This window comes from Salmo salar, chromosome 10 (assembly GCF_965601325.2).
Source record: "Salmo salar chromosome 10, fSalSal1, whole genome shotgun sequence".
NCBI classification, from domain to species: domain Eukaryota; kingdom Metazoa; phylum Chordata; class Actinopteri; order Salmoniformes; family Salmonidae; genus Salmo; species Salmo salar.
Genome location: NC_138300.1, coordinates 107,159,850 through 107,182,420, shown reverse-complemented (window position 1 = coordinate 107,182,420; position 22,571 = coordinate 107,159,850). Strand labels below are relative to the sequence as shown.

The 22,571-nt window shown below is 42.5% G+C and overlaps 2 protein-coding genes across 6 annotated transcripts in view; one reads left to right on the top strand and one right to left on the bottom strand.

Annotated features, from left to right (window-relative positions):
• The window catches only part of bcl2l13 (BCL2 like 13), a 49,079-nt gene extending 38,702 nt beyond the window's left edge, over positions 1-10,377 (top strand). For all 4 annotated transcript variants that reach the window (XM_014125250.3, XM_014125248.3, XM_014125249.3 and 1 more), the window contains exon 7: positions 6,372-10,377. In XM_014125250.3, the coding sequence (XP_013980725.1) occupies positions 6,372-7,313 (942 nt within the window). In that variant the 3' untranslated portion in view covers positions 7,314-10,377. The remainder of the gene's footprint in view (positions 1-6,371) is intronic.
• bida (BH3 interacting domain death agonist) lies at positions 10,375-22,399 on the bottom strand. Of its 2 annotated transcripts, none has more exons than XM_014125255.3 (4): positions 22,174-22,399; positions 21,573-21,835; positions 19,004-19,137; positions 10,375-11,019 (listed from the first exon to the last, which is right to left on the bottom strand). In XM_014125255.3, exons 2-4 carry the CDS (start codon positions 21,826-21,828, stop codon positions 10,816-10,818), a joined length of 594 nt encoding a protein of 197 aa, XP_013980730.1. In that variant the 5' UTR covers positions 21,829-21,835; positions 22,174-22,399; the 3' UTR covers positions 10,375-10,815. The 2 variants fall into 2 exon arrangements, with proteins under 2 accessions (XP_013980730.1, XP_013980731.1); XM_014125256.3 differs by having other exon boundaries at positions 21,573-21,838; positions 22,174-22,390.
• Positions 22,400-22,571: the final 172 nt, after the last annotated feature.

Below are 22,571 nucleotides of genomic sequence, written 5' to 3'. Positions count from 1 at the left end.
AGCGAAAGCAAAACATTAGATTATGTCAGCAGAGTACCCAGCCAGAAATAATCAGACACCCATTTTTCAAGCTAGCATATAATGTCACAAAAAACAAAACCACAGCTAAATGCAGCACTAACCTTTGATGATCTTCATCAGATGACACACCTAGGACATTATGTTATACAATACATGCATGTTTTGTTCAATCAAGTTCATATTTATAACAAAAACCAGCTTTTTACATTAGCATGTGACGTTCAGAACTAGCATACCCCCCGCAAACCTCCGGTGAATTTACTAAATTACTCGCGATAAACGTTCACAAAAAACATAATTATTTTAAGAATTATAGATGCAGAACTCCTTTGTGCAATCGAGGGTGTCCAATTTTAAAATAGCTTTTCGGTGAAAGCACATTTTGCAATATTCTGAGTAGATAGCCCAGCCATCACGGCTAGCTATTTAGACACCCACCAAGTTTAGCCCTGACCAAACTCCGATTTACTATTAGAAAAGTTTGATTACCTTTGATGTTCTTCGTCAGAATGCACTCCCAGGACTGCTACTTCAATAACAAATGTTGGTTTGGTTCAAAATAATCCATTGTTATATCCAAATAGCAGCGTTTTGTTCGTGCGTTCAAGACACTATCCGAAGTGTAAATAAGGGTCACGAGCACGGCGCATTTCGTGACAAAAGATTTCTAAATATTCCATTACCGTACTTCGAAGCATGTCAAGCGCTGTTTAAAATACATTTTTAGGCCATTTTTCTCGTAAAAAAGCGATAATATTCCGACCGGGAAAGCGTGTATACGTACAAAGGGAGAGAAAATAAAAGCATGGGATCCCCTCGTGCACGAGCCTGAGTCTCACAGTACTGTGACCAGCCACTATCCAAACGCGCTACTTTTTTTCAGCCAGAGCCTGCAAAGGCACGATTCAGCTTTTTGCCGCCTTCTGAGAGCCCATGGGAGCCGTAGGAAGTGTCACGTAACAGCAGAGATCGCCTGTATTGGATAGAGATAATCAAGAAGGGCAAGAAATTGTCAGACAGGGCACTTCCTGCATGGAATCTTCTCAGGTTTTGGCCTGCCAAATGAGTTCTGTTATACTCACAGACACCATTCAAACAGTTTTAGAAACTTTGGAGTGTTTTCTATCCAAAGCTAATAATTATATGCATATTCTAGTTTCTGGGCAGGAGTAATAATCAGATTAAATCGGGTACGTTTTTTATCCGGCCGTGAAAATACTGCCTAGCCATAACAGGTTAAGACGGCTAATCAGCTGTACCAGTGATGATCTGAAATGAGCTTCTCACCTCTTCCTCCTCGTGTTGGTATTCAGGATTCGGACCACGATGGACATGAGCTGTAGCTCTTCGTCTCTCTAGTCTAAAGGAAGGCGAGTTTATTTCTTCACCTCGTGTTGAGGTTCAGAGTTTCAACCATTTAAAACATGTAGCTCTCGCCGCACGTTTACTGGTCTAAAGGTTGATTCCTCTTCCAAGCCTTTATGCACTCTTGGTCAAAAGGGGTGTTCCATCATGCTGAAGAGCTCTCTGACCTCACTCAGGGCGTGGCTACTTAATGTGCAAAGGATATCAACAACTATTATCTCATTAGAAAATATGACATTCGTTTTCTACATCTCCCCACTGACCATTTCCCACATCGTTACGATAGAATTATTGTTCCATTATTCACTTTTTGGACATTAAGAGTTTTGGACGGACAAAAGTGTCTGTGAACAAAGACATTCCTTTGCTTCAGGCCTGGGCAATTCCAGTCCTCGGGGGGCCTGATTTGGTGTCACACTTTTCCCCCATCCCTAGCAAACACACCTGATTTAAACTAATTGCATTTTTAACTGAAGATCATGATTTAGTTTAGGTGTGTTAGCTGGGGCAAAAGTGTGACACCAATCAGGCTCCCGAGGGCTGGAGATTCCCAGGCCTGCGTTTGGTTGATACTAAAGAGCAAGAGGGAGATTCTCTCTCTACACGACCGGGTGTGAACGGTCGACCATCCAGCAGCCCCCCCCCAAGTCTGATCTGATGCATTCTCATTCTCACAGGACAGTCATGACACCTTTTAATATCCAGATTCACTCAACAGCCATATGACTGTCAGATTACATAATGTCAGGCTTTTGACCCTGTAAGTTCTCATCCATACCACCAGGTGGCATGAAAACCATAGTTGTTATACCACCAGGTGGCATGAAAACCATAGTTGTTGTGCATATAAACACAAACTTGTCACATCAATGACGTGTATAAACCTTGGATGACTGACAGGGGGTGCTGTATTGAAGTGACTGCACAGCGATTTTGGTACTCCTGCATTGTAAAATATATTTCGGAGGCTATAGAAATTTAACATCAACATTAGTTTTTGACAAATATATTCTATTACAGTCACCTTAATGCATACTTATAAATTATATGTGAACTGAACATACAAATATATACAGTAGTAGTCAAAAGTTTGGGGACACATTACTCATTCCAGGATTTTTCTTTATTTGACTATATTCTACACTATATTCTAGAATAACAGTGAAGACATCAAAACTATGAAATAACACATATGGAATAATGTAGTAACCAAAAAAGTGTTAAACAGATAAAAATATTTTATATTTGAGATTCTTCAAAGTAGCCACCCTTTGCCTTGACAGCTTTGCACACTTGTCATTCTCTCAACCCGCTTCACCTGGAATGCTTTTCCAACAGTCTCAAGGAGTTCCCACATATGCTGAGTACTTGTTGGCTGCTTTTCCTTCACTTTGCTGTCCAACTCATCTCAATTGGGTTGAGGTCAGGTGATTGTGGAGGCCAGGTCATCTGATGCAGCACTCGTCACTCTCCTTCTTTGTCAAATAGCCCTTACACAGCCTGGAGGTGTGTTGCGTCATTGTCCTGTTGAAAACAAATGATAGTCCCACTAAGTGCAGCGCAGACCAGATGGGATGGTGTATCGCTGCAGAATGCTGTGGTAGCCATGCTGGTTAAGTGTGCCTTGAATTCTAAAATAAATCACTGACAGTGTCACCAGCAAAGCACCCCCACACCATCACAGCTCCTCCTCCATGCTTCATGGTGGGAACCACACATGCAGAGATCATCTGTTCACCTACTCTGCTTCTCACTATCAAATTTGGACTCATCAGACCAAAGGACAGATTTCCACCAGTCTAATGTCCATTTGCTCGTGTTGGAGTCCTTTAGTAGTGGTTTCTTTGCTGCAATTCAATCATGAAGGCCTGATTCAGTCTCCTCTGAACAGTTGATGTTGACGTGTCTGTTACTTGAAATCTGAGGTGCAGTTAACTTCCCAATTCTGAGTCTGGTAACTCTAAATACCAAGTCGCTCTGGATAAGAGCGTCTGCTAAATGACTTAAATGTAAATGTTATCCTCTGCAGCAGAGGTAACTCTGGGTCTTCCTTTCCTGTGGCGGTCATTATGAGAGCCAGTTTTATCATAGTGCTTGATGGTTTTTGCAACTGCACTTGAAGAAACATTCACATTTCTTGACATGTTCCGGATTGACTGACCTCCGTGTCTTAAAGTAATGATGGACTGTCATTTCTCTTTACTTATTTGAGCTGTTCTTGCCATAATATGGACTTAGCCTTATTTGGTAAAAGACCATCTTCTGTATACCCCTCCCCCCTACCTTGTCACAACACATCTGATTTAGCTCAAACTCATTGAGGAAAGAAATTCTACAAACAAACTTTTAACAAGGCACACCTGTTAATTGAAATGCATTCCAGGTGACTACCTCGTGAAGTTGGTTGAGAGAATGCAAAGCTGTCAAGGCAAAGGGTGGATACTTTGAAGAATCTCAAATATACTGCTCAAAAAAACGAAGGGAACACTTAAACAACACAATGTAACTCCAAGTCAATCACACTTCTGTGAAATCAAACTGTCCACTTAGGAAGCAACACTGATTGACAATACATTTCACATGCTGTTGTGCAAATGGAATAGACAACAGGTGGAAATTATAGGCAATAAGCAAGACACCCCCAATAAAGGAGTGGTTCTGCAGGTGGAGACCACAGACCACTTCTCAGTTCCTATGCTTCCTGGCTGATGTTTTGGTCACTTTTGAATGCTGGAGACAGGCCAGTACATCAGGAGACGTGGAGGAGGCCGTAGGAGGGCAACAACCCAGCAGCAGGACCGCTACCTCCGCCTTTGTACAAGGAGGAGCAGGAGGAGCACTGCCAGAGCCCTGCAAAATGACCTCCAGCAGGCCACAAATGTGCATGTGTCTGCTCAAACGGTCAGAAACAGACTCCATGAGGGTGGTATGAGGGTCCGACGTCCACAGGTGGGGGTTGTGCTTACAGCCCAACACCGTGCAGGACGTTTGGCATTTGCCAGAGAACACCAAGATTGGCAAATTCGCCACTTGCGCCCTGTGCTCTTCACAGATGAAAGCAGGTTCACACTGAGCACATGTGACAGAGTCTGGAGACGCCGTGGAGAACGTTCTGCTGCCTGCAACATCCTCCAGCATGACCGGTTTGGCGGTGGGTCAGTCATGGTGTGGGGTGGCATTTCGTTGGGGGGCTGCACAGCCCTCCATGTGCTCGCCAGAGGTAGCCTGACTGCCATTAGGTACCGAGATGAGATCCTCAGACCCCTTGTGAGACCATATGCTGGTGCGGTTGGCCCTGGGTTCCTCTTAATGCAAGACAATGCTAGACCTCATGTGGCTGGAGTGTGTCAGCAGTTCCTGCAAGAGGAAGGCATTGATGCTATGGACTGGCCCGCCCGTTCCCCAGACCTGAATCCAATTGAGCACATCTGGGACATCATGTCTCGCTCCATCCACCAACACCACGTTGCACCACAGACTGTCCAGGAGTTGGCGGATGCTTTAGTCCTGTTCTGGGAGGAGATCCCTCAGGAGACCATCCGCCACCTCATCAGGAGCATGCCCAGGCGTTGTAGGGAGGTCATACAGGCACGTGGAGGCCACACACACTACTGAGCCTCATTTTGACTTGTTTTAAGGACATTACATCAAAGTTGGATCAGCCTGTAGTGTGGTTTTCCACTTTAATTTTGAGTGTGACTCCAAATCCAGACCTTCATGGGTTGATAAATTGGATTTCCATTGATTTTATTTTTTGTGTGATTTTGTTGTCAGCACATTCAACTATGTAAAGAAAAAATTATTTCATAAGATTATTTCTTTCATTCAGATCTAGGATGTGTTGTTTAAGTGTTCCCTTTATTTTTTTGAGCAGTGTATAAAATTATATTTTGATTTGTTTAACAATTTTGCTTACTTCATGATTCCATATGTGTTACTTCATAGTTTTGATGTCTTCACTATTATTCTACAATGTAGAAAATAGGAAAAATAAAGAAAAACCCTGGAATGAGTAGGTGTGTCCAAACTTTTGACTGGTTATTTATTTTAAGGGAGTACTAATTGGACCATACATAGCATCAGTGGTCCAGGGTTTATTTATTTTTATACACACACACACACACCCATCCATCATTGGTCACAAGAGCCTGGTTTGGAGTATATACCATAATCACCTGGATTGATTGTCTTCAAGCTTGTTCCCATTGCCCTATAGTCAGTCACCCAAGAACAGCTACGGACCTGCAGCTCTCTGAGACCTTTTCAGAAGTCTATTTCACCACTGTCAGAATTATTTATGCCACAGTGAATAATAGATGTAGCTGCTCTTGAGGTTTTACACTAGTCGATCACTTCCCTGGGGTATGGCCCTTTGTCAGTGGTGTATATTTGATGCATGTAACTTGTCACGGGTATGTATCTTATTTCTGGGAGTTGTATTCATCAAGGGGAGGGTAACACACCTACCTCTTCACAAAGCGGTTGATAATAAATAATATCCTCTGTGTCTTCCTGAGAATGATCAGCAGGAAGTCCACACAGCAGGTGTTTGGTAATTACGATAATGCAGTTTGGCTACTACTGTAGTTTCAAGATAACTGTACAGTAGCCTCCGATGAGCTGATGTTGGGGTTTCAGGTGGTGACTGCACCATGGTCTCGACCACAAAAATGCCTTTGTAATGTACCTGCTGTAAAATATGTGAATGGTGATGTGACACGGTGTAGTTTCTCAGATGTGCGTCACACATTTTTGTAATGTTGCTTGGAAATTTACAACAAATTGTAGAATTTTGATAGCCCACTATTTTAAAAAGTGGCAATGTAGTGCCACTGGCATAAGTTTATACTAATTGAAATGTAATATGCTTATTATAACCCATTAGCCATTTTCACTTTTAATAAAGCATTAGCCATTTTCACTTTTAATAAAGCACTAAATTGTAATTGTTGGGTTCCACACTGACCTCTCTCTCCTCTCTTTAGGGTACAGTGTTTAGCCTGGAGGAGGAGCAGGGAGTGATCATAGCCGAGGACAGCAACGACATTTACATCCTGTCTGGAGAACAGCTTCCTGGCCAGCTCAGTCCCCCCGCGTCGCTGCTGGGCACCGGAGACAGCAGTGGTCCGGGCAGCTGGCAGACGGAGAGCTTACCCGTGTCTCTGGCAGGCAACGATTCCTGGGCACAGGTGAGCATGATGGACCACCCCGAAGATGTCAAGAGTCTGGACAGCAACGAGGGCGCCCTGGCTGAGGAGCGCAGTGAGAACAACTCCTCCAACTCTGACATTGTGCATGTGGAGCGAGAGGATGCAGAGGAGGGCGGGGTCGAGTTGCAGGAGAGCATGCTGAGTGTGCTGGGGACGGAGAGCGAGCTGGCTGAGCTGAGGGCGGAGTTTAGGGATGACACCCCGCTTCCTGTCCCAGCAGCCCCAGAGCCCGTGGTGGTATATCTGGAGGAGCCGGTCATCATAGAGACGCCTGCTCCCCTGTCGGCGGTTCTGTCAGAGCTGCATGCCCCATCATCTGTCCCCGTGTCAGAGCCCGAGCCCTCTGCTCCAGACCCTATGATTGAGCCTGCCCCTGTTGTGGAGGCAGCACCACCATCCCCCGCCAAGGCACCCTCTACTCCCCCATCAGCAAAGCCAGTTCCAGAACCAGAGCCTGTTCCAGAGCCAGTCGCAGCACCGCCAGAGCCAGTTCCAGAGGAGCCCCAGCCTGAACCTCAGTCAGAGACTGTGCTGGAGCCGGCTGCAGCGCCCCTCCTGGAGGCACTCCCAGCTCCTGTGGCCCCAGCCGAGGAGACCCCGGTGCAGACAGAACCAGAGCACAAGTCGGAGATCCCAGTGCTGCTGTATGGTGGAGCTGCTCTGGTGGCCCTAGCTGCTGTGGTGACCTGGGGAGTCATGACCCACCGGAAGAAGTAGCCTAGCAGTGCTCCTGAACCGGGTTGCAGACCTCGCCTCCTCCCTGGTCCCTGCCTGGCTCACTGCTGCTAATCTGGGCTGCTGGGCCCGCCCTTACCAGGTGGACACACCATGTGAACAATTAATTATTTTCCTTCTCTCCATTTTTTGTTTTCCCCCATTCTCCTCTCTGCTCATCTGGCAATTTGATATGTTTTTCTTCAGTTGCTGCCTCCAACCCATCCTCTCAAACTGGAAAGGACATTTGTATAATTTTCTAGCGATTTCTATGTTTTCCAGGTGCTTGGTTCTGTTCGGTGCCATGCGGATGCACGTCACAGACACACCCTGTTTGTATGTTACTCTCTCGGCTGGAGCTTGGGGTACCTCTTTGTCCTCAGAGTCTAGTGGGTGTAGCGCAGAAGACTCAGAAATCCCTGTTCTATTGCAGGGAAAAGGGAAGCTATTCCAATATTTTCATATACAAAAATCTAAGTTCTGATCACATTATGTCCTCTGAAAAGCAAACCTGTCTTCAAGGATTAGATGAGCATGTTTGTTTATGGCAATTAACTAATCATGATTAGACTTTTGTTTTGTTTTTAGAATTCACTGTACTGGAGACACTGATGTGCCTATAAAATTTGTCTGCAAAATTGAGCCCCATAAAGAGACAATATTTTTCATAAAGCACTTGATAGGTATTAATAATATCGCACTTAAATGTAAAGTAGATACACATGACCAAAAGTATGTGGACACCTGCTTGTCGAACATCTCATTCCAAAATCAAGGGCATTAATATGGAGTTGGTCCCCTCTTTGCTGTTATAACAGCCTCTACTCTTCTGGGAAGGCTTTCCACTAGATGTTGGAACATTGCTGCGGGGACTTGCTTCCATTCAGCCACAACAGCATTAGTGAGGTCGGGCACTGATGTTGGGCTATTAGGCCTGGCTCACAGTCAGCGTTCCAATTCATCCCAAAGGTGTTCGATGGGATTGAGTTCAGGGCTCTGTGCAAGCCAGTCAAGTTTTTCCACACCGATCTCGACAAACCATTTCTGTTTGGACCTTGCTTTGTGCACGGGGGCATTGTCATGCTGAAACAGGAAAGGGCCTTCTCCAAACTGTTGCCACACAGTTGGAAGCACAGAATTGTCTAGAATGTCATTGTATGCTTTATCATTAAGAATTCCCTTCACTGGAACTAAGGGGCCAAGCCCGAACCATGAAATACAGCCCCAGACCATTATTCCTCTTCCACCGAACTTTACAGTTGGCACTATGCATTGGGGCAGGTAGCGTTCTCCTGCCATCAACCAAACCCAGATTTGTCCATCGGGACTGTCAGTTGATGAACCGTGATTCATCGCTCATATCCAATGACGGCGAGTTTACACCACTCCAGCCGACGCTTAGCATTGTAACGGATGTGCCCGAATCCACTAATTTGAAGGGGTGTCCACATAGTGTATGTTTATCTACTTCTTTCCAGTCACTTACTACACCACCTAAGTGTTATTTTGTTACATTTTTGGAAATTGAGGGATTCCACTTTAAGATGCGAATAGGATGCCGTGACTCAATTCATTTTTCACAATGTATATATCACTAACTAATTCAGTCATTTAGTAAACAGACTCCTGTGTCTCTTATAGCTTTAGATAGTTACGATTTGTGATCATATTGCATTAATATGACTGCAATTAAATTGATTTTGAACATAAAAACAAATTCTGAGGATAAAGATTACCGCAGCTCACAGCCAGTGGCATACACTCTTGCGTTTGATTACTAACCATCTCCTTGAAAATAGGCATTTAGATTATCTGGTATAGAACTGTCAATGGTCACTAACAACCTTGTGTGTGTTAACTATTGTGTTTGCGTGAGTGAAACTAAAGCCAGCTTAACCATGATGGCACCATGGTCAATAATGTTCTATGTACTGTACCATGTGCTCTGACAGGGAATGGAGGGTTGGGAATGACTGCACCAAGACACTGAATTTCATATTCTTTTGTTCAACACAAGTCGTGTTCAAGAGGGATACAAGGTTTGATTTAAAAATAAAACTCGAAAGATAATTACTTGATTTCATCTGATGTTGTGAAACTATAAAATCAAAAGGAGAAATTAGTTTAATCTTGAATCAATTTATGCTCTCATTCCCAACTCCCCCAGTCTAACTTCACAGGGACTGCCTTTCTTCAGCTACCCTGTCCTCAACCCCTATGTTTTGCCAGGTGCCGTTTGTCCCCTCGGCTGGCCCAAACTGCCCACCCAGCACTGCCTTGCCATTCCGCTGTAACCCCATAGCGTGCCTACCTTGTACAGAGACTTACAAAGCTTAACAGCTGCGTCTGCTGGCTTCTTCCCACTACTACCTAATCTTCTCTTGAAGGGGTCAGCTCCATCCATTTCTCAAGTCAGAGTGGAGGTCTGTCCACAACTTGACGAGTAGGAATGACACATGCCAGCCCTGCCACAGACAATCAACATAGGCAACATTCCCACTAAGGGAAACATATCTTCCTGTTAGTTGGGTACAATGTGAATCTAAAAATAAAATCTACACTGTAGGCCTCAGGTGTCAAGAGAACAAAAACAACTTTTTTTTTTTTACTGGGCACTCAAGTCTGGAGCATGAAATGTGAACACTTGATCCAAGTGAAAAAGTAGTAGTGGTTCCAGCTGTGTGTTCACTGTTCAGTGGATTCCCACTTGGTCAATGTCAAAACTGAAGATGCACACAACTCACTTCTGTTTAGCCAAGTGTAAATACAATCATGTGTGGTTAGGGTTTGGGGTAGTTGTATGGGAGACAAATTACCAAAAATGGTGTTGTTCCTCGTTCGATTGAATGCAAATGTACGTCAGTGTTAGATAATAGGTATGCAAATTATCTGAAATGTACCTGGAAACTGAGTATTTGGAAAGTACAGTATGGATGTAAAATCCCCATCTTGGCACTTTACCAAGTTCCCTATATGTGCAGTTTGAGACCAGAATACATCATGTAAACTGCATCGTTGTGGTTTTGGACACATGAACAAGTTAATAAAATGGTTCTCCCTTACATCATTTTATTACTCTTAAGTTTATTTTAAATGGATCTTTATGCATACAACAAACCAAAAGGCATTTAACAAAAAGGGATTTATCCCTTTTGAGGAAGCCATGTATTGTTACAAAACTATTTTGGGGAAAAAACATGTAACAAATCATTTAAGCACAATGTGGAAGTGAAAACAGCAGACGATGCATGACACTTCTCCATCCCTTTCAGTATCAGAACTGGTAAAATAAAAGCACTGAAGTTTCCAAATCCAGCGGCAAACACTTTCATATCTTTTCACAAAAATGATTGGAAGTTATACATTTACAGAGCAGCTTGATAAGAAAATGAATGTGCCCCTGAACTACACTAAATGGCCCACTCACTACTGATTGGTAATCAAGCATCAGGCTCAGTGTACATCCTGAGTGGGGAGTCCGTAGAGTTTGGGGTTTGTTTTGAAGTCACCTGGCCACTGTAGGGTTTATGAACTGAACTGCTGCGCTGAACAGATTACGGAGCAGCAGAGGGGCGCGCTCACACACCCCCTTCACCAGGGTCAGTGTGAGGGCCATGATCACCTTCTCCTGGGGTAGATAGTCCAGCACGGGGCCCAGGCCCTGCTTCTTCACCCACTCCACTTCCAGGGCTAGGTGGTGCTTCCACCGCTGAGGAAACACAGACATCAGACTCGTGACATACTTATGGATTGATTTTATACCCGTTACTAGATTATTTTAGAACCCCTGTGGTTTCAATTCACAGCAGCAACAACATGATTTGGACATACATTCCTAGACAAATCTACACTGAGTTACAGTTCATATAAGAAAATCAGTCAATTGAAATCAATTGGATTTCACATGACCGGGCAGGGGAGCAGCCACCCACTGGGAAGCCAGGCCCAGCCAATGTGTTATTCCCTCACAAAAAGGGCTTTATTACAGTCAGAAATAGTCCTCAGTTTCATCAGCTGTCCTGGTGGCTGGTCTCAGACAATCCCAAGAAGAAGCCGGATGTTGAGATCCTGGGCTGGCATGGTTACACGTGGTCTGAGATGGTTGGATGTACTGCCAAATTCTCTAAAAACGACATTGGAGGTGGCTAATTGTAGAGAAATTAACATTAAGTTCTCTGGCAACAGCTCTGGTGGACATTCCTGCAGTCAGCATGCCAATTGCACGCTCTCTTACATGAGACATCTGTGGCATTGTGTTGTGTGACAAACTGCACATTTTAGAGGCCTTTTATTGTTCCCAGCAGAAGGTATACCTGTGTTATGGTGCTGTTTACAGTGGCTTGCGAAAGTATTCACCCCCTTTGCATTTTTCCTATTTTGTTGCTTTACAACCTGGAATTAAAATTGATTTATACAACATGCCTACCACTTTGAAGACGCAAAATATTTTTTTTTTTGTGAAACAAAGACAAAAAAAAGAACTTGAGCGTGCATAACTATTCACCCCCCCAAAGGCAATACTTTGTAGAGCCACCTTCTGCAGCAATTACAGCTGCAAGTCTCTTGGGGTATGTCTCTATACGCTTGGCACATCTAGCCACTGGGATTTTTGTCCATTCTTCAAGGCAAAACTGGTGTACAGCAATTTTTAAGTCATACCACAGATTCTCAATTGGATTGAGGTCTGGGCTTTGACTAGGCCATTCCAATACATTTAACTGTTTCCCCTTAAACCACGAGTGTTGCTTTAGCAGTATGCTTAAGGTCATTGTCCTGCTGGAACCTCCATCCCAGTCTCAAATCTCTGGAAGACTGAAACAGGTTTCCCTCAAGAATTTCCCTGTATTTAGCACCATCCTTCAGTTCTGACCAGTTTCCCAGTCCCCACTGATGAAAAACATCCCCACAGCATAATGCTGCCACCACCATGCTTCACTGCGGGGATGGTGTTCTCGGGGTGATGAGAGGTGTTGGGTTTGCGTTAGACATAGCGTTTTCCTTGATGGCCAAAAGGATACATTTTAGGCTCATCTAACCAGAGTACCTTCTCTATATGTTTGGAGAGTCTCCCACATGCCTTTTGGTGAACACCAAACGTGTTTGCTTATTTTTTTTCTTTAAGCAATGGCTTTTCTGGCCACTTCCGTAAAGCCCAGCTCTGTGGAGTGTACAGCTTAGAGTGGTCCTATGGACAGATACTCCAATCTCCGCTGTGGAGCTTTGCAGCTCCTTCAGGGTTACCTTTGGTCTCTTTGTTGCCTCTGATTAATGCCCTCCTTGCCTGGTCTGTGAGTTTTGGTGGGTGGCCCTCTCTTGGCAGGTTTGTTGTGGTACCATATTCTTTAATAATGGATTGAATGGTGCTCCGTAGGATGTTCAAAGTTTCAGATATTTATTTATAACCCAACCCTGATCTGTACTTCTCCACAACTTTGTCCCTGACCTGTTTGGAGAGCTCCTTGGTCTTCATGGTGCCACTGGCTTGCTGGTGTCCCTTGCTTAGTGGTGTTGTCGACTCTGGGGCTTTTCAGAATGTATGTATGTATGTATGTATGTATGTAGATAATGTGACACTTGAAGTCCACCTGTGTGCAATCTAACTAATTATGTGACTTCTGGTACAACCAATTACAGTCAGATCTTATTTAGGGGCTTCATAGCTAAGGGTTGAATACATATGCACACACCACTTCTATTTTTTTGAAACAAGTACATTTTTTCCCCATTTCACCAATTTGGACTTTTGTCCATTTCATGAAATCCAAATAAAAAATCTATTTAAATTACAGGTTGTAATGCAACAAAATAGTATTTTTCCTAAGGGGGATGGATACTTTTGCAAAGCACTGTAGTATTTAATTAGGATCCCTTTTAGCCATTGCAAAAGCATCAGCTACTCTTCCTGGGGTCCACATGAAACATGACATACAGAACATTATTAGCCAAGGACTGAAACACATACATTTCAAATGTCACACAGCCTGCACATACACACAATGTCTAATACATAATAAAAACAGTGCAAATTACAATACATTATGTATAAAATGGCTGTGTCTCTTCACAGCCCCTTTGTGTGGTAAGGTTGTAGCGGTATTTATTAGAGAGGGGTAAAGAAAGATTTTGTTGGGGCGCCAGGCAGGTATTAACCATGCCGAAAGGAAAAGAGTAGAACAGAGAGTACCACTACCAGTACCACTACCAGACCCACACACATCAACAGAAGAGACTGCCTAGAGTGTAGCCTGTTTGCCAGATAGCCAGTGGAGAGAAAAGAAGACATACCATATAAACCCATGTCACAGCACAGGGGTAACCCCACCAATAATACCCCATACGATAATAATGGCAGAGCAATTGAACTGCAACTTCATAAAAACAATATACAAAAAAGAACCCAGTCATCAACAGAGGATTTGCAATAATCTGTATTACCTTCCAGTGGAGGAGTGCAGAGGGTATTAATGTGGAGGGTGTTCATAGACAAAAAAAGGCCTTAAAATGTCCACAATCTTCTGGGCCACATGTCATTAGCACACACCACCTCAATACAGTTCAACTAACAATCCACAACTTGCAAGCAACCTCCCTTTTAACTAAAATGTCCACCCAAATACTTCTGGCAGGGCAATAATAGTCCAGCGCTAATGAACATCAACGGGAAGTGCATTTGAAAAATAGAAAGTCTGCTGCAGTGTAAAGCACTGGAACGATAGAGGGAAGAAAAAGAGAGAGAGAGAGCAAGAGAGATCTTAGCTGTGGTCTTCAGGCTTGCAGTTGTCCTGTCTGACCGTCCGATGGTTTGTATGTCAAAGCTTCGCAACAATGTTGCTACTAATCCATGCGATCCATAACCTTTGCAGTCCCAAACGATAACAACCACGACCTAGAGCGGTCACACCGATGATTCGTTTATAAAGTGTTTAACTCAAACACGCTAAAAATAAACAGACTTCTGCAGCATAGCACACACAATCAAACACACAATCAAACACACAATCAAACACACAATCAAGCCAACCAAGAGCGCCTTCCCAGAGAGCTGCAAGAGCCGTCTTTATCTTCTCCTTCCTTACTGCTGATGCGCTCTTAAAGTGGCAGCGCACGGTGAAGGCTGCGTGCAGGATTGCACCACAGGGTGTTCATGTTTTTTTTACATTTCTTTTTTTTAAAGGTTTTATTGCTAGCTTGAGTTACCTGGGGTGGCAGAGAGTTCCATTTAGTAATGGCTCTATTTAATACTGTGCGTTTCCCAGCTTCTGTTCTGGACCTGGGGACTGTGAAGAGACATCTGGTTGCATGTCTTTTCTGATATCGACAAGTGTCCGTACTGTGTGCCAACTGCTTGAACAGACAGTTCGGTACCTTCAACACATCAACACCTCACACAAAGACCAATAGTGATGTAGTCAATCTCTCCTCAACTTTGAGACAGAAGACTTAATTTGTTTAAACATTTTTACCCCTTTTTCTCCCCAATTTTGTGATATCTAAATTGGTCGTAACAGTCTTGTCCCATTGCTGCAACTCCCGTACGGACTGGGGAGAGGCGAAGGTCGAGAGCCATGCGTCCTCCGAAACACGACCCTGCCAAGCAGCACTGTTTCTTGACACACTGCTCGCTTAACCTGGAAGCCAGCCACACCAATGTGTCAGAGGAAACACCGTACAGTTGGCGACTGAAGTCAGCTAGAGTGCGATGGGACAAGGACATCCCGGCCAGCCAAACCCTCCCCTAACCCGGCGATGCTGGGCCAATTGTGCGACGCCTCATGGGTTTCCCGGTTGCGGCCGGCTGTGACAGCCTGGTATCGAACCCAGGTCTTTAGTGACGTCTCAGTGGCGCAGCCTTAGACCGCTGCGCCACTCGGGAGGCCGAGCAAGGAAAGACTTACATGCATGTTACTGACACTTTCCCTCGGTGTACAGTAAGAGCGATATGTGTGGTTTGTTCTGGACCAACTGCAATTTACGTATGTCGTTCTTTGCCTTGACCACACAGCTGGGCAGTAGTCCAGGTGCGACAAAACTTGACCCAGTTGGACATGTTTGGTCGACTGAGATGTCAAGAAGGCAGAACAACGCCCTATCACGAACAGACCTCTTCCCATTTTAGCAACCATTAAGTGTATATGTTTTGACCATGACAGCTTGCTATCTAGGGTTACAGCCAGCAGTTTAGTCTCCTCAACTTGCTCAATAGCCACATTATTCAATAATATATCTAAAATAAGGTTTAGCATTTAGCAAGTGATTTGTCCCAAAAATGATACTTTTAGTTTGAGAAATGTAGCACCAGCCTATTGCTAGTTACCCATTCTAAAACTGACTGGAGCTCTATGTTAAGGGTTTCAGTTGTTTATTTATTTAACTGTTGCAGATGATGTTTATACTGTTGCGTCGTCAGCGTACATAGACACACAGGCTTTATTCAAGGTCCGTGGAAGGTCAATGGTAAAAACAGAAAACAATAAATGGCCCAAGCCGGCTCGGCTGCCCTGCGGTACACCACACTCAACTGAATTTGCATGAGAGAAGCTTCCATTAACGAACACCCTCTGTTTTCTATTAGATAGGTAACTAAATCCATTATAAGGCAGAGGATGCAAAACCGTAACACCTACGTTTTTTCAGCAATAGGTTAGGATCAATGACATCAAAAGCTGCACTGAAGCATAAAAAAAATAGCTTCCACAATCTTCTCACTAGAGGTCGACCGATTAATCGGAATGGCCGATTAATTAGGGCCGATTTCAAGTTTTCATAATCGGTAATCGGTATTTTTGGCCACCGATTTAAAAAAAATAAAAATAATTACACCTTTATTTAACTAGGCAAGTCAGATTAAGAACACATTCTTATTTACAATGACGGCCTAGAAACGGGGGTTAACTGCCTTGTTCAGGGGGGATTCGTTTTTGCAACCTTCGGTTACCAGTCCAACGCTCTAACCACCTGCTTTACATTGCACTCCACAAGGATTAACAGGCTGACTACCTGTAACGCGAGGGCAGCAAGAAGCAAAGGTAAGTTGCTAGCTAGCATTAGACTTATAAAAAACTATCAATCTTAACATAATCACTAGTTAACTACACATGGTTGATGATATTACTAGTTTATCTAGCGTGTCCTGCGTTGCATATAATCAATGCGGTGCCTGTTAATTTTCATTGAATCACAGCCTACTTCGACAAACGGGTGTTGACTTAACAAGCGCATTTGCGAAAAAAGTACTGTCGTTGCACCAATGTACCTAACCATAAACATCAATGCCTAACAGGAATATTTAGACTTAGTCACCCGTTAGATAAAATACGGAACAGTTCCGTATGTCACTGAAAGAAAAAGAGATGATAGTTTCCAGATTCAACCATATTAATGACCCAAGGCTCGTATTCTGTGTGTTTATTATATTATAATTAAGTCTATGATTTGATAGAGCAGTCTGACTGAGCGGTGGTAGGCAGCAGCAGGCTCGTAAGCATTCATTCAAACAGCCCTTCGCTGTGCTTCAAGCATTGCGCTGTTTATGACTTCAACCTGGGTGGGTATAATTTGTGGAACGTTCCAACAGGAATCTATTCCAAGAACTTCGTAAATAACAAGGTTTCCAAAAAACAACGCATACAAAGTTGTATAGCGGCAGAATAAGATACCGGGTAGAGAGTGGTCTATTTCATTGCGTTTTTCACTCATCATGTTTATTCCAAAAAATGTCTGTTTGCCTATGGACAAACATTAAGAATAAGCTATGTGGTGAGTTGATGCCTATTTGGCAGCTAGTTAGCTAGGTTTGTATGCGTTGCTACTTTGTATGCGTTGTTGGTTGGCAACCTTTTACTTTACGTTTTTTTGGAACAGATTCCTGTTGCAACGTTCCACAAATTATACCCACCCCTTCAAGCCTATCAACTCCCAAGATTAGGCTGGTGTAACCGATGTGAAATAGCTAGCTAGTTAGCCGGGTGCACGCTAATAGCGTTTCAAACGTCACTCGCTCTGAGACTTGGAGTAGTTTTTTCCCTTCCTCTGCATTGGTAACGCTGCTTCGAGGGTGGCTGTTGTCGATGTGTTCCTGGTTTGAGCCCAGGTAGGAGCGAGGAGAGGGACGGAAGCTATACTGTTACACTGGCAATACTAAAGTGCCTATAAGAACATCCAATAGTCAAAGGTATATGAAATACAAATCGTATAGAGAGAAATAGTCCTATAATTCCTATAATAATATAATAACTACAACCTAAAACGTCTTACCTGGGAATATTGAAGACTCATGTTAAAAGGAACCACCAGCTTTCATATGTTCTCATGTTCTGAGCAAGGAACTTAAACGTTAGCTTTCTTACATGGCACATATTGCACTTTTACTTTCTTCTCCAACACTTTGTTTTTGCATTATTTAAACCAAATTGAACATGTTTCATTATTTATTTGAGGCTAAATAGATTTTATTGATGTATTATATTAAGTTAAAATAAGTGTTCATTCAGTATTGTTGTAATTGTCATTATATAGAAAAAATATATATATAATAATAAGCCGATTAAATCGGTAGCGGCTTTTTTGGCCCTCCAATAATCGGTATCGGCGTTGAAAAATCATAATCGGTCGACCTCTACTTCTTACTATCAATTTCTTTCAGCCAATCATCAGTCATTTGTGTCAGTGCCAAGCATGTTGAGCCCTTCCCTATAAGCATGCTGAAAGTCTTAACTTGTTTTCTGTAAAATAACTATTTGATCAAACCATTTTTTCCAAAAGTTTGCTAAGCACTTAACAGGCTGATTGGTCGGCTGTTTGAACCATTAAAAGGGTGCTCTGCTATTCTTGGGCAGAGTAATGACCTTTGCATCCCCCCATGTCTGAGGGCACACACTGTTTTCTAGACTAAAATTGAAGATGTGGCAAACAGGAGTCACAATGTATTCCACAACCAACCTCAGCAATTTACCATCCAGGTTTTCAGTACCGGGTGGTTTGTCCTTATTTATAGATGCCAATAATTTTTGGGGGGCTTCTTCCACACCCACTTTGTGGAACTCAAAACGACAGTGCTCGTCTTTCATTATTTGGTCCATTATGCATGAATATGAAGACACGGCCTTTGTTGTTTGCATGTCATAACTAAATTTGCTAATCTTGTCAACAAAAAAGTGAAAGTAGTTGGCAATATCAAAGGGTTTTGTTATGAACAAGCCATCTGCCTCAATGAAGGATGGAGCCGAGTTAGCCTTCTTGCCTAGGATTTCATTTAAAGTACTCCAGAGCTTTTTATTATCATTCTTTATATCATTTATCTTTGTTCCATAGTATAGTTTCTTTTTGTTTAGTGATTTCTCAATTTACTGTATGTTTGCCAGTCTGCTGTGTTGTCAGACTTATTAGCCTCATCCCTCTCAACCATACAATTTTTCAATTTGTCATCTATCCAGGGGGATTTGCCAGCTTCTTGATATGCCACACCTGTTAGGTGGATGGATTAGCTTGGAAAAGGAGAAATGCTCACTAACAAGGATGTAATCAAATTTGTGCACAAAATGTGAGAGAAATAAGCCTTTTCTGCGTATGGAAAAAAATCTAGGATCTTTTATTTCAGCTCATGAAACATGGGACCAACACTTTACATGTTGGGCTTATATTTTTGTTCAGTATAGTTCTGAGCAATCCAAGTAACAAGGATTCCAGAAACTTACCCCAATGGAATACTTCTGCAGTTTCTTGGTTAGATTCTCAGCAGCCTGGGCCATCACACTACGCTCAAGCTGATCAGCTATTTCAATCAGCCCTGCAGCGACACCTCTCAGGGCTTCTTCATCGGCAGGGTTATCTGGAGGGCAAAGAGCATGTTAGTCAAAATCATATTGAATATGAACAGCTATAAAGTATCCACATGTTGATGTCAACACAGTATCATTTTCAATCACTTACACAACGATTCAACCCAGATGTGCCAGATCCCTGTCACGTAGTACAATAAAACTAAGATGTCCAGCAGTATATGTACTGCCACTTTTCTAATATCCTTTTCATATACAGACAAAAATCCCACTATTTTACCATGCCAGCTTTTGTACATATGTGAAAGGGGTAGGGGGTAAAAACCATGGGGCAATTCCACAGTAACAGAATGCTGGAACTCTGATGTTTCACTTTAAAATGTATGCCAAACAAAAAACAATGATTGCAAAGTTAAACAAACCATACAAGTCATCCTTGTGCATAGAGTTGTATCGTTTGTTGACCTTTGTAATCATTGTTTTTCTTGGCATAGTCTCAGAATCATTATTTTACTGTGAAATTGCCTCATGGTAAATTAAAACCCACATAAAGACCTAGCCATGATTCCTGCATTTTCACAGACCCTGTAACCAAAATACAGGTATCGGGTCTGTGTGAATGGTTCTCTGCTTTTTTGTAGGTAAACTCATTAACATACCATTTTTTAAAGGCCCAGTGAAGTCAAAATTAGGTTTTCCTGTGTTTTGTATTATATTGTACAACAGCTGATTAAACTAAAGCTATAAAATTGTGAAAGAAATGTATCTGTTATTTCCTGATAGTTGCTGGTTGAAAATACAATCTACACAGGACCTTCTAATCAGCAGGTTTGCATGGGCGGAAGTTTCGGCTTTCCATGGTGACATCACCATGTGGTAAATTGGTTAATAGACCAATAATAAAAAAGAGTTCCAAAGCTCTCTGCTAATATATTATAGTACGGTACTTAATTGTTACCCATAAATGTTTTGATATGTATATAAAAACAGCTGCATTGGGCCATTAACACCTCCCTAATTTGAAATGCAAACAACCCAATCGTTTAACAACACCTCACAATTTGCCAGTTAGTCACAGAATGTATAAATGGGGTATACCAGCAAATACATGGTCAATAAGGGTCTGTTTGAAAGGGAGTCATAAAAACATTGTCTTACATCGTCTGTCTGAAATTAGTGTAAGGCACCCAGCTGGGGATTAATTCTGCTACCATGTTTGCACAGCACACAGACCAACAACTCATGACCTTCCAGTTACCTATATTCTGCTTGTTTAATCTAGATTTAAGCACAAAACAATGTAGAATCAAAATTGTATTGGTCAATCAAGCCCATACTTATTCCCTGAGTCATGTTAAGGTAACACATTTTCCAAGGTGCATTTGAAACCTGTCACCAGTTGTGTCATTCAGAAAGAAAGACCTTGTGATCTTGGGACTAAGGTTCTATCTGCACATAGCATAGTTCTGAGATATTGAGCATCAAAGATTTCACATCCCAGAACTGTTTGGTAGAGAATTCCTCGTTCATAACCCATTAAGGTCCTTACTTTAAAAATGTACCTAAAGTGCGGAGTATCAAAATCCTGAGACATTTGTAAATCAGTTTTTTAGGGGGATGCAATTGCAGATAGAACCTTATGGTTCTGAAATGTCAATCTGGGTTTGAGGTTCTGACACTTCTGAATTAGACATGTTGAGTTAAGAAAACTGTAGCTATTTGAATACATAAATGATAGTGTTCTATCTTTGTAAAATATAATAACACTATCAAATACATTAAGAAATGTATTATGATCATCAGCTGAATTACTGTCACTGAACAACATAATTTACTTGAAGATTTCCGACTGTTGTTTTTTGCTTGAGTGGCATTATTGCTGGCTTGACTAGCCTGCCCTAGACCATACATAGAGAGAGATGGCAAAGACGTGTGTATTTGTTCAGGCTTGTGATTACAGATAGAACCTTATAGCACCAAGTTCAAATTGCTATATACAGAGAGCTTTCCAGTTTTTTCACTTTAAGATGTACTACGCGGAAATCACTCCGCCATTTCCTGGTGTAGAGAATAATTGTACCATCTAAACTGCTGTGAGATCTTTTCCGTAACCAAAAATAGTATTTTCAGCTGTTTGAAGTTACAAAAGTACTAAAACAAAAGTAAAAGAAGCAAAAACAAAACTTGAGAACGGGAAGCATAGAAATAGCACACCTAAAACAGATTTACCGCTTCTAAGACTTGCTTTCAATGAGAATAACAGATCTATAACAGACTGTTCTATGTGAATTTGGTCTAGTCGCCGGACAGTTACATATCGCAGCTTTAAAATTGACTTCACAGACATATGAAGTTCAAATATATGTGACTAACTATTTTTTGACAAAAATGTCAGAACCTTACGGTCTACAGGTCTTGACAAAACTAAGTGAATGTGACTGATGGAATTTCAATCATACTATAAAAGAAAAACAAACCAACTCACCGGGCCATGCCAGCGCAGCCTGAGGCTCAAGCCCCTCCAGTAAGATCCTACTGCTGCTGCAGAAGTGTCCATCTGTCTGAAGCTCGCCCTCCTCGTGGATGTTAAGACCCAGACCATTGCCGTTTATGTCCTGGGTTCGCTTCAGCTCCTGGGCCAAAGAGTCCAGCTGTATCCGGAGCTCCGCGCTGCTGCAGCTCTGCTGCTGAAGGAAAGTCAGAAAGACCAGGGGAGTGCACTGAACATTCCCACAGTCCATCGCTGTTCTGCTACAGGGAAAAGCATAACATAATCTAGCCATTGCAATTTCTTCAGATATAAACTAACTCTAAAGTTCATAGTTTCTTACGAATGCATTTTCACCAAAGTATTTACTAGCTAGCTGAACGTTACAAAGAGGACACAGTGAGCAGCTAAGTAGTTAACATGTAGAAGCGCGCTACATTCGATTCAATGGTGTGCGAACAAAACAAGTCAAGCTAGCTAACGTTAGCAAGCTATTTAACGTAACTTTTGCCCGTGTTGATGCTAGCAAATAGCAATACACTCAATACTAACAAATAGCAATACACTCAATACTAACATATTTTCTCTGTTCACTCACCGTCTAAAAACAGTAAATATATTGGGTGGTAAAGTTTAGCTTGCTTATTACAACTTGAAATAGCTAGCAACACACGCTGATTGACACCGCCGAGTCGGAGCTGGCCCTCATTCCTTTCCAGACAACACACACGCACTCCATCAGTTTGGGCAAATTGGGGGTTTGGGACATTTCCCCGCCACGGACTGGTTTTACTACATATGTGGCTACATTGGGCGGATTCGATTACGCTGAGTCGTGGAGTACCGGCCCGTGACATGAGAGCAAAAACGGTGAGGGAGGCGCTCTTTCTCAAATATAACACTAATCTGTGCCGCTCGGTCATTTGTCAACAAAGCATGGTGCATTATCCAGAAACATCTATTTTCCATGAAAGACATTTTTTTTCTATTTTAATT

Bases quoted from the DNA above. Each gene is read 5' to 3' on its own strand.
- bida (XM_014125255.3), bottom strand. From the start codon at position 21,828: ATGGACTGTGGGAATGTTCAGTGCACTCCCCTGGTCTTTCTGACTTTC. The intron at 19,138-21,572 runs GTGAGTTGGTTT...TTTGCCCTCCAG, and splicing joins GGCTGCGCTGGCATGGCCCG to ATAACCCTGCCGATGAAGAA. The intron at 11,020-19,003 runs GTAAGTTTCTGG...GTGTTTCCTCAG, and splicing joins TGCAGAAGTATTCCATTGGG to CGGTGGAAGCACCACCTAGC.